A 12,772-nucleotide genomic window follows, 5' to 3' on the forward strand; every position below is an offset into this window, starting at 1 on the left:
TTCCTCTACTATCATCCTATTCTAAGTTACCATCTCCTTTTCCTAAACAGCACCACAGTTCCCACACTTGTCTCCATGCCCCCTTGAGGCTCACTACAATTCACTCTCCATTGTAAAGGCCGGAGTGACACTAAAACATGCCAATCAAAGCATGCCACATTCCCCTTGTAAACCTCCCATTGGCTTCTATAGCATGAGAATAAAAATGACAACTCCCTGACATACTCTCTAAGGCACTATATGATCTGGCCTTGCCCACAACTCTGCAATTTCCATGCTCCAGAACTTTTACACTAAAAGGCTGCTCATGTTATTTATACCAACCTAGGTCATGTCAGCAAGCCCTCAACCTTCTTTGGCCTTTTTCAAGTCTGTTATAAATGTCTCTGCTTATGAGAGAAACAAAATCATAAAACACACAAAAAATCCTAATCTTCTATTACAGCAAGCACTAGCACATAGAGTTTAGAGGTCCCTAGATTTTATTGCTGGCCACCAATCTATTCAGTAATGTGAATCCGTCAATACCATAGGTTTAAAGAGGATTCACTTTGGTGGAGAAAGGCTCTGTTTTCACTTCCATATCTTAAAATATTAGTCAATAACCCATCTTCTAACATTCAAACCATGGACAGTAGTTGTTAATTGACAATGATAAATCACTTTCATATATAAATATCATTGTGTATGAACTGGTCATAAATTCTGAAAGTATTTTATTTTAACTTACAACTCCCAAATTTCAAAGGACAGGCATGGCCATCCATGGGGAAATCCACCAGTTTCATTGGACACTCTGCGCTGATGGTGAGTCTATGAGGAAAGAGTTCAGTGGCAGAAAATTAGCCTTCTTTCTTTCTTTGCATACATTTGAAATGAACTTGCTTATCACTAAAGACAATCCCTAAAGACGCCAAGTCCAATTCAGTGTTATTTTCCCTCTTTTCTTAGCCACTTAGACCAATATTGAGGTCCCAGGTGGTGAGGAATCTGGAGGGGCTGTATTTCTTCCTTTTTTTTTTTTAAGAAGCATATTCTATGTAGTTACACAGCCCATTTCAACAAATAAACAGTAATAACATCCTACTTAAACCTCATAAATGTGGTTCTCTTTCTTTTCTTTTTTCCCCCTCCTCCCGTCCTTCGTCCCTCCCTCTATAACTTCCTACCCTCCCCCCTCCTGTTCCATTCCTGGCCTGGCCTCCTCGTAGTCTTGAAAGTCTTATCTTTTCGTGCAGCCTTTCGTCAAAAAGAGTTCTATAGATCCTTGAAAATGGAAAGAAAAGAAGAAAAGGTTTACCTCATTGTGTATAAAATAGTGCCATTTCTCATAATTCTAAAAAGCTTATTGGGAGCTGTCATATTATGCGAGACAGATTTCTTTCCATTCCTGAAGAAAGTATCAGGGGTCCATACTTTTGTTACCATCATATTGTTCAATCTCAAAATCTCAATGGGACCGTCGTATTTGAGCCTTTTGTCAATCCATGTCTGTCTGAAGAAGACATCCATCGTGTATTCCTCGGGAAAAGAGTTGGCAGTAGACTCAAAACACAGAAAAACATCAATGTGCACAGAAAAGCCATTAAACGTTGCCTTCCTTTCCAGTCATAAATAGACGCCCTCAAATAAAGTAAAATTAATAGGGCATAAGTTATTTTAAATCAATAGAGAAGCAAGATTTTCAGCAATTAAAGCATATTATGTCCATCTTGATACCATAATCGACTACATTTTTCAGATAAATAAATTATCATACATATCAGTCATTCAAGAATAATTACTATAATTTAATAAAATTGCCAACAGCCAGTAATTACAGTTGTACTTTAATTTAGATTAGGTAGCGAGTTATAACAAAATGAGTTAATGTGCAACAAGTATTATTGCATAATTAATCATAAAATATAAGGCATTTCCTTAAGACAAAATATAATCTATAAAAGATCAAAGGTTCTTGTTCACAAACGTCTCATATTAAATTTAGTCAAAAAACCCAAGGATGTTAAGTCACTAGAAGCTTAGAGTCAAAAGAAAATAAAACTGCCTATTTGTCACGTAAACTAAATGTATTTAGAATAAGAAGGCAGAATTGAGTGAATGAATTTATGCTGACCTATTGGTTGGTATTCTAAGCTCATTGAGCATCAAAGAAATGGAAGACGCAAGAGATAGCGAAAGAGAAGAAGTATGAAACTGGGTGAACATGAAGTGTTCAACTACAAGTCTCCTGTTGTTGTTAGGTGCTGTTAAGTTACTTCTTACTCAGGATGACCCTGTGTACAACACAACAACACATCGCTGGGTCCTGTGCCATCCTCACAGCTATTCTTATCCTTGAAGAAGGAAGAGACTGTCCACTTCAGAAGAATCAGCTACTGAAAACTCTATATATAGCATCAAAACAAGTGTCCTAGAATTTAATTTCATACCCAAACTAATTAAAGTCTCTCATTTCCTCTACCTCAATAGATTTCTCAAGAAAAACAAAAACAAACAAACAAAACCTATACTCACATTTGTGCCTTGGGGATTAGTAATAAGAACATTCTTTTCATTATTGGGAGTGACTCCAAACCAAAAAACATGCCAAGTTGGAGCTGAAGCATAAATACAGGGTCTTACATTTTAGAAATCTTCTGCATTTAATTACACTATTTCCTGACTCCTTAGCTTTGTGGAAATGACAACAAAATAAACATTAATTGCTTTCTTTTCTGTATGTTTTCATCAAACCTCAAAACTTGGGTTAAATTTCCCAAATACCTACCATTTCAACATCAGAAACAGGTCCAAAGCTGGTAACATATATGTCAGTTTTGACTTCTGTAACAGGACCTAGTAGGTGTGAAGTAAATAAGTGTGAAAAAATAATTACCAATTTTACAGGCTAGGTGGGTGAGATAATTAAAGAGTAAATACAGATGTGATATATTATGTTTTTATAAGCGCCTTATCCTTCAGTGAGATAATGCATCTCTACAAAAATAATGCAAACAAAGAACAGCAAAACTAGGAAACATTGTTTACCTGTAATCAAAAAGAAAGTCCAATTACTTACCAGGAACCTGGTTTCTTCAGAGACAAGTCATTCCTGGACACTGTTACCACAGACAGTGCCAAGGCACACAATTTTTCGCCTTTGAGGGATTATACAGTTCATCATCAGATGGAATTTTAGTAAAGAGAGCTATTAGGAGGAGGGAAGGTGAGCGGACTGCAAGGTCAGTTGGCAAAACATAATTCACAGAGATATAATGTTCTACAGCCTATTTTGATAAGTAGCAACTTACCAGAAAAGTAAAAGCCTTGTGAATTATTATCTAAGGCACAACTACTGGTCTCTCCCTCTCTGGAGAGAAGAAGAGTGAAGAAACCCACAACACATGGAGATAATGAGTCCAATGGAGTCAGGACGATAGGAACGTCAATCTCCAGACCCTGCGACCAGAAAGAACAGGTGTCTTTTAGAAGAACTCAGTCTCTGTTAGAAGAACTTTGAAAGAGATTGTATTAGAAGGTCCTGGACAGAGTGGGAGAAAAATGGGGAGCAAAATTCAAAATCAGAAGAAAAGAACCAGACCGATTTGTCTCACAGAGACCTCTTGAGACGGCCCTGGTGATTCGTCAGGCTGGGAAATGACTTATCGCACGGCTCAGTTTTCAGCCAGACAATTAAAAACAAAAACAAACCCAAACAACCCACTGCCGTGGAGTGGGTGCTGACTCATCCTGACCCTGGAGCACTGGGTGGAACAAGCCTGTGGGTTTTCAAGACTGGAACTGTTGAAGAGAGTGGAAAACTCAACTCCCGGAGGTTTCGATCTTGCAGACCTCGCCCCAGCTGCTAACCACTGTGCCTCCAGGGCTCCCCCACCAAACAATAACCCAGATCTTAGAACACTCCACAATTCAAGATAAAAACCTAGTGTTCACTTAAGGGCAACATTCAAGCGTCTAGGAAAGGAAAACATGGGGAGTAAATGGAATCAGTTAAATTATATTGTGGGGATTGCAATCAGTAGCATGAAACAAAATACAGATAAATTGCTAAATGGATAATTGATGTGCTCTGTACCCTATCATCCAATATATTAAAAAAGAAAGTTAAAAAAGAAGGAATGTGGCCAGAGGAATGGGAAGAAGAGAAAACACAACAGCTGTAAGGAATGCAGTTGAGGATGCAGGTAAATAATTTAAGCACAAAAATAATTCCTATCACCTTTATTATTTGATTGGGATCAAAAGCAAGCCCTCTTAAAACCAGATCAATCCATATTGTTCCACCTTATTAGTTGTACGATCCTGGGCAAGTTAGTTAGTCTCTCAATAGAAACAACAATACCTATTAGCAAGATAGTTGGTAGTATAATACGAAATCCTACACACAGACGACTCATTAAATGCTTGTTTCTTCTGCTTTCAACAAGGCTACTACTGAGATTCTCCCAATTGTCTAAATAAGGCTGATTCATCAATAAAGCATGGCTATGTTTGGCAGAAGAAAAGGCAAGTGCACCACAACAATGTTTGCTAACACAAATGTTAGACAATGGAAATTTTACTTATTTGTTTATAAAAATAAATCAGAATATTTCTCACTGTAAAAGATAAAGATTGAGCCACTCAAAGAAAGTTAGTTAAGGGTGAATGAGAAAATGACTTCTTAAAATGTCTTTTGGCCCTCCCCCCAGAAGAACTTATTTCAGAGGACAGCACTGAATCTGCAGCTCCGGGAGAGGGACATGTCTGATCAGAGCACACGGGATCAAATGAAGGGGAGGAAGAGAGAGTGGAGCACATCCTGGCCTACCAACCCTTGAGGATGATATTCCTGCTCAGATCAGCCAAAGCACAGAGAAGACCATATGGCCGGCCCCACTATGAGACACGACATCTCTCACTGACCCATATCCCTACAGGGGACAACACTGGAGACACAGTGTGGGAATTCCACCCAATCTGATCCTCCCACACTGAGGCAAAACACTAAGCGGGTGCAACAGAACAGCAAGGGAACAGAGCAACGAAGTCCCCAGGGAATACCAAAAATAGACATTGGGGCCAGGGCTTGATGCCCCAACAGACTGCACTGGAAAACACCCCTAAAGGCCAACAAACAGTCCTTGAATTAAAAAAAAAAAAAGTCTTTTGGAAGAAGATTAAGATAAAAAATATAGGTCAGATTACTACTGATGATGGCCCTTTGGAAAAGAAAGCAATTATTAAAAGTTTACTGAAATGTCATTTGCATGAGAAATTAGAGGCAACAACAAAAAGTGATAGCATTAATCTCTTAAAGTCTAATTGTTCCAGAAGTAGCCAGGTAATCCGGGAATCAGGTAATGTGAGTTTCACCTAAGAAGATGGAGTTTTCACCCAAATAGTTAAAGATTGTTAAAGAACCTCATGAAAGGATTGAAAGAAACCCTGTCTGACCAGACATCAGAACAAGGAGGGATAAGTTCCTTACAGCAACCAGGGCTGGCATTTCCCGTCACTGAATGGGGAGGTGATGGATTGTTTGATATGGATCGGCAAGCTATCGTTTCTGTGTCTCCCACCAAATAACTGGGTGAGTCCATGAAAACAGGGTATATGGAATGTGGGGATGGCTTTAAAATAAGCCAGCTCAGCAGCAGGGACAGGGATCTTCCTACTATCAAGAAAGAAGAGCCAAACGGAAGCATGTCATGTGGACCCCAGTATCCCTGCACACTGTGACACCAGGGGGTCAGAGAGGAGTCGCTGAGGAGCAGCGGCAGCTGCAGAACCTAGAACCAAAGCGACAGGTGACCCGATATACACGGCGAGTAAAGGTGAGTGCCCTCAGGCAGAAGGCTTGCTTGCAGCATGGGGTGTCTCCTGGCACTTTATGGGATGAGCCTGGCTAGGTTTGTCTATCCACAGAATCAGTCCCCTGCCTTTGGGCTAAGGCTTAATATCAAGCAGCGTGCCCTGTGGCCATCACTATAAGAGTTTTGGAACATTTCTGAGTAGAGGGGAGGCCAAGGTGTTGAATGGCTGACAGGCCTAGGGCCAGACAGATGTGTCTCTGCAGGCATGACTGAGGAAAGGTGCTACCTAGAGGAATTGTATCCAGAGCATTTCTGATCCTGATTTTTAAACTGAAAAGTTTCCTAATAAGCCACACGATTGTGAGTGTATTCTGTGAGGCCTGTGAGGTTATTGCAATGAATTATCAAAACCAACAGCGAAGTAGAGTGCCTTGGGAAGGACAAGTGGTGTCAGAAGTGTTAAAGAAAGTTGGAGGGTGGAAGGGTTTCTGAACTTAGGCTGATCCTGAGTTTATTTTTATCCCTGTGAAGTCGGACGGGGTTGGCTATCACCTCTGGGCCATTTTTACACACCTGGACTATTTGAAAAGATGGTTTAAATATTAAAATGTACTTTGAACATCAGCTTAGGTCAGTGGCTTACAAACTTAAGTTGCATCCAAATCTTGAGGAGGACTTGTCAAAGCAGAGATACAGCGTTCGCCCTGCCCCAGATTTGACAACTCCCAAGTCTCAGATATTTGTGAGTAGGAATAGCTTCATGGTTGAGAAGGAGGACAACTAACTTGCATTTCTAACAAAATCCTAATTTTGTTTCTTTTTCTATACCGAATAGGTAATATGTCTTATTCTACAAGGGTTTCTCAAATAGTATCCTACAAAATATTAATATCAAAAATATGTTATTGAGATGAAGAGAGTGTAGGGGAGGAAGGGACTAGGCTAATAATGCCTTTGCTGTGAATATATTTTAAGGCATATGTACATGGATATCTAAATCATTATGTCATAGGATTCCATGATAATGAGCATTTTCCAGTGCTTTTTAAAAAAAATAATTTTTCCCCAAAACCATTTTATTGGGAATTAACACAGATATATCATTCCATCATTCAATTTCATCAAGAAGTATTGTACAATTGTAGCCACAATCAGTTTCAAAGCATTTTTCTCCTTCTTTAACTTGACACCTTTACCAACAACAACCACCCCCCATCCCCATTATCACTGTACCCACTAGAAACCATTATTCTACTTGCTGTCCCTAAAGGTTCATCAATCCTGGGTTTCATACTGTGGCAGTTACATAATCTCCTGTCAACTTGTGAAGGGATGGAGTCTAGTCTGTCCATCAGCTCAGAGTTAATAATGCCTCTGTGTGGGCTTGGTCTTCTCCTGAGGATGCTGAGAACTCCTGTCTTCCTTCCTGGAGACAGGACACACCTTCTCTCTGTGAGACATTGCTGTTGACAAGCCACATGGAGCTACACTGATGTAGCCAAAGCCCTGGAGCTGGAGGAGCCATATGGAGACCTACGCCAGTGCTGAGATGCTTCCACCACCACACGACTTTCCACCCACTGGCCTGTGGTCTTCCTGCATTCAGCATCATTGCATGTATTGAGTGAGTCTGAAGAGGAATTTACAGACTGGTATCGGACATATGGGCTAATATCAGACAACTTATGGACTTGATCTGGACTGGGCTGGGATGTTTTCTTAATATACAATTACTCATATACAGCTCTTTCTTGTACACATACGAGTGTCTATGAATTTGTGTCTCTAGTCAACTCAGACTAACACACATATACTGACAAACATGTAACAAAAAGTCAAGAGGGTGATACTATCTAATATGATTTTCAATGATTCTTGGAAATTTTAATTTTTCAGAATTATAATGTTAATATTTGAGATATTCCATTAATAGGATTAGTAACTTAAATTGCTTAATCTCATTTAAAGAATGTAATCTTTAAACAGGCACCCCTTTAAACAGGTATCTGTTGCTCAGATACTCATTACATGATTATAAGACATACTTATTTTAAAACAGAAAATACCATGAAAACAAAAGACAATCTGAAGGCCAAGACTTAAAAGCAGGAACTGACAACTGCAAATTTTCAAGAAAGTATAGGACTGAATTATGGGGGACACATCTGTAGACACTGTGGATTTCCATAGAGCTTGTTCATGTGGAAAAGAAGGTTAAAGCTAGCTAGAGCTGCTGAGGAGATATAGATGAAACCTCTTGGTGGGCTTGCTGTGTGTTGCTGATTCTGACTCATAGGATGGAATAGATCTACCCACAGGGCTTCCATGGCTGTAATCTTCATGGGAGCTGATGCCCAGAGCTTTTCTCCTGGGAGCCACTAGCGGGTCCCTACCACAGCCCTTTAGTTTAACTATTAAATGTGTAATGACTGAGGTATCAAGGTTCCTTCAAAACCTCTCTAATGACCAGAAAACACGTACAGATCATCCTTAGAGTCCTCCAGATAGTTAGTGTCAACATATGAACCTATTCTTTCACATATTATGTATACCTCAATTAATTCTCATACTAATTCATTGCCATTGAGTCAAGGCTGACTCACTGTGACCCTGTAGGGCAGCCTGTGGGACTCTGAGGCAGTCACTCTTCACAGGAATAGAAAGTCTTATCTTTATTACAAAGGGCTGGTGGTTTCAAACTGCTAACCTTGGGCCACACAGTTAGCAACCCAACATGCAACCACAACATGAGCAGGGCTCCATTCTTCCATTACCTGGGAAGGAGAAACATCAGAAGAGTCGCACAACAAAAATTCTCTATATGAACTATGAGCCAGTATAAAAGTATCATTCACTAGAATAACTAGCCAACAGGATGTTTTGTGTCCATTTTTGGATGATGTTATTTTAATCTGAAGATAAAAATGAAGAGAAAAGAAACAGCTGTGACAAATCAAAAGATCAGACATAAAAAACCCACATTTTTTCATTAAGCATTTTCTGCTCTACACATCATACATGCAAGCTTTCAATATCACTTTGTAGTCTGTGCTTTTTGAGTAGGCTCTGCAGTCTGAGCTATGCTTTTTTCTCTTAGGCTTTTCAAAAGAAGCTTCTTCAGAAAATGCTCGTCCAAATCTCCATTTGAGATTGAACTCCAGACAAAGGCAAAGAGAAATGTGTGGCACAGGATTTTCCAAAGCTGCTTCCATAATTATGGAGAAACAAGATCAGGAAAATAAAGTATAATCTAGCTGGCTGAGGACTAAGCAGACATTCTGCCCAGACTGTATCCAATGAAGACAGAAATGATCAGTTGGTAATCCTAGAACGGTGCGCTTTGAAGGAGAGGAAACAGCAGCAAACAGACCAGCCAGACGTGTGCTCCCTGCAGCCTCACTAGCTGGGCACAGAATTAGCAACATACCATCATCCATTTAATATATATATATATAATTTAATTTCACACAAAGAAACACAACCTAATGGCTTAACCAGGTGAACAAAATACAGAGTCAGAAACTGTTTCTGAGAGAGAAATATTAATGAAAAAAACTAATAATGAATTCAGAACAGTATTTAGACATCAACAGATTTCTACAAAGATTGATGAAACCTTGGAAAACAAAGGAAAAACATTAGAAGAGCTTGAGGGAAATACTACAAAAGTAAAGTTAATATAAAATAGAAACAACAACAACAAGAACAAACCAGCAAGAGAAATTCAGAAGGTTAATACAATTCCAGAAACACATAATGCATTGCCAGCACAAAGGAATAGAATTAAGTCAGAGGAAGGCTGAATTCGTGAGCTTAAAGAAGACAAAGATCTCATGACTGATCCGCCAGAGGAGCGATCAGGGAAAAGAACTAAAAAATTCTGAAGAAAGCCTACGAATGATGTGGGAGACCATGCAGAGAAATACCTGACATGTGATCAGAATTCCAGAAGAGGAGGAGGTTCTGGTTTTTTGTTTTTTAATTTTAAATGGGGAAAACAGGAAAATTGTAGGAACAATGTTAAAAGAAAACTTCCAAGAACATATGCATTCAAGAGGCTCAATGAACACTAAATAGGATAGAATGCTGTTGGTCACTGAATTATGTCGTGGGGCTCATTTGGCGAGCGTCTCCGTAACTCTCCCCAAGCAACTATTTCCTAAGGGGTATGAGAAAGAAAAGTGAGGGGCAAATACTGATAGGATTCAGCTGTGAGTGCTTGTTACCGGGCTTCATGGTGATTGCCCATCTGCTGCGTATGAAATGAGCCCTCACGGAAGCCAGGGAAGGGATCTTACTACAGCAAGGGCCAGGAGTGGGGCGTGTGCTGCACAAGAACCTCCTTGATCTAGAAGACACTGGGAGACCAGAGCGGTGGTGATGGAGCATCAGCAGCAACAGGACCAGGAGCCAGAGCATGAGCCAGTCGGTGATGGCCTTCTCAGCCCCCAGAGCAGGTCCAGCTGAGTGCTTTGGGGCAGGATGCTGGCTTGCAGAGTGCGGTGCCCCTGGCACTGCGATGAAGGCGCTGAGTTTGCTGACCTGTGGAGCTGGAACTTTTGCTGAAGCTGCAGTTGAGCGCCTTCGGATTGAGGTGTCTGACAGAGTGGAGTGGCTCTGGGCACTTAATCTAGGGAGCTAGCTTCGAGGCTCCATGGGGTTGGAATTGTGTAACATGTCTTGAATAAACAACTAAATTCTGAGCATTTCTTACCTGCATTGTGACCTGTTAACTTCCTTAATAAACCCATAATGGTGACTATTAAAAGAAGAAAAAGAAAATTAAGTGTACTGTATGTCCCTCTTAAAAATGATCTACAATGCTCATTTTAAAAGCTTTGTAATAAAGAAATCTACTTCATGTTGAACCTGAACCCAAAATGTAGTTGATTTCAGAGGTTTTCATTTGGCATACCCCCCTTAACCTCTCGCAGAACTAGCCTCGTAGGAAACATTCTTTGGAAGCACGGATAGTAGAAAGGACACGTGTGTCGAGGGTCTCAGTATCACTGGGTGTGATCTTGGTGGGGAAATAAGGCTTGATGAGACCGGTCCTCAAGTTCATCCCATTTCTAATTTTCCCTGTGACATTAGGACTTGACTAAAATACTTTGCAGCTTCTAAAGCACATGTTTGATATTTGAAGAGTTTTGTTAAGACTCCTAGCTAGGATCAACACATAAAAATGAATAAAAAGGCAATGTGTATATTTGTGTAGTCAGGGACCATGCCAGCATAACGGGCAGCAAATGGTATTAAACCAGTCCAGGAAAGTGAAGGTCACCCCCTCTCAGGAAAATCCCCGCTCCACATGCCAGCGGCTTCGGCGGGAGATCTCAGCAGCCCATGGCTGGTTCGTTTAGACCTCAGCTGCTCTCCTACTCCCTCTGGCCCCCAGCCACTTGGGACTAGGAGACGGAGTACCTGCCATATGCTCAGGGGTCTTTGACTCTCTGCTTTGACCAGCCAAACCCTTCTCTTACTCATTCTCATTCACTGGGGGCTGGGTTTGCAGGCAACAGCTACAAGCTTGGGAGTCAACATGACTCCTTCCGGGTCAGACGAGGACGATAACCCGACCGTGAGGGGTCCAATAATTCAGCGTTCAAGGAAGATCCCATTCTTGCAATCACAACTTAATAGAGTAAAAAACAAATTAAGAGACACTGTGATGGTTAGGGATTGTGCCAACTAGATACTCCTGGGTGAGCGTAGGAGGACAGCCCAACTTCTCAATTGGTCTCAGAAACATCCTTTTTGGATAAGAGCGAAAGAACCTGAGAAGTCCCCCTCTGCCCCTTCACCTTCAGGCTTCCTGGGATTCTGCCTGCCTCCAGAAGCAGCCCCAAATGGGTCACCTGAGAGCTGCCAGCGCCTGCCACGTTTCCACCAACTTTGGATCCACTCAGCCCCTGCTCCCGGCTTCACCTGTCTGTCATCACCTGGGGCTGCAGGAGCCTGAAGAAGGCCCAGGCTTATATTGGACTTACAGGCTTGTGTTGGACTGGGCTGGGGTGCCTTCTTGATATAAGATTACTTCTTGATATAAAACTCCTTCTTATACAAACGGGTGTCACTGGATCTGTTTCTCCAGACAACCTGGCCCAACACAAGCACAGAGAGCAAATACGAGAGGGGCCAAAGTTAGAAGGTCCCAGTCATAGGGACATGTACTCAGTCTCCCAAGAGCAGACAGATGCTTTCTCTACCCCAGCAGCTCTACTAAGCTCCCCACTTTCTTACTTATTTATTTATTTTAAAAATCATTTTACTGGGGGCCCTTACAACGGTCCACACATCAACTGCATCAAGTATATTTGTACATATGTTGCCTCATCGTGCAGTCATGATAAATTGCAGCATGGCTCATAAAACGCCGTGTTTCCCTGAAAGTAAGACATCCCCCGAAAATAAGACCTACTTACAGTTTTGCCTTCCACTGAAATATAAGGCATCCCCCCGAAAATAAGACCCCCAGAAGCTACCGTAACTCGACTCTGGACCGCAGTGGCAGGCGCAGGCACTGCTGCACAAGCTCACTGTTGACCGCAGCGCAGCCGGAGCAGACAGCAAGTACAAGGTCTCTTTTAATCAGAGAGCCTGCACCACTGCCAGGACAAGCTGCCGCCTGCTGCTCGCTCTCCCCTGACAGAGTCTGGCTGACTCACAATTAGACAGTGAGTCACACGGGGCAGGAGTTGGGCACATTGTGTGGACACACAGGGGTGACTGAGGTAGGGGGGCAATGTCTGATAAAGAGGGGGTGATGTCTCATGAAGGTATCCACTGGCACAGGGGAGGGGGATCACTTAAAATGGCACTGGGGTATCACTTAGAATGACACAAGAGGATCAGAAGGGGTTACAAAATGGTAATCCCCCTCTGATTCTCCTGTGTCATTTTGGTTCCCCCCTCTGATCCTCCTGTGTTATTTTAAATGATCCCCCTCCCCCCACCCTGATACCCCAGTGTCA

General features: G+C 41.6%; 1 protein-coding gene across 1 annotated transcript in view; it reads right to left on the reverse strand.

Moving 5' to 3' along the window:
* The window catches only part of GABRA4 (gamma-aminobutyric acid type A receptor subunit alpha4), a 56,726-nt gene that overhangs the window by 17,415 nt on the left and 26,539 nt on the right, over positions 1 to 12,772 (reverse strand). The window contains exons 3-5 of the mRNA XM_045284055.1: positions 2,771 to 2,838; positions 1,301 to 1,545; positions 731 to 813 (exon numbers count right to left, since the gene is read on the reverse strand). Coding sequence (XP_045139990.1) covers positions 731 to 813; positions 1,301 to 1,545; positions 2,771 to 2,838 — 396 coding nt within the window. The remainder of the gene's footprint in view (positions 1 to 730; positions 814 to 1,300; positions 1,546 to 2,770; positions 2,839 to 12,772) is intronic.

This window comes from Echinops telfairi, unplaced genomic scaffold (assembly GCF_000313985.2).
Source record: "Echinops telfairi isolate 266 unplaced genomic scaffold, ASM31398v2 ScPeMD7_7468;HRSCAF=8506_0, whole genome shotgun sequence".
Lineage (NCBI taxonomy): Eukaryota > Metazoa > Chordata > Mammalia > Afrosoricida > Tenrecidae > Echinops > Echinops telfairi.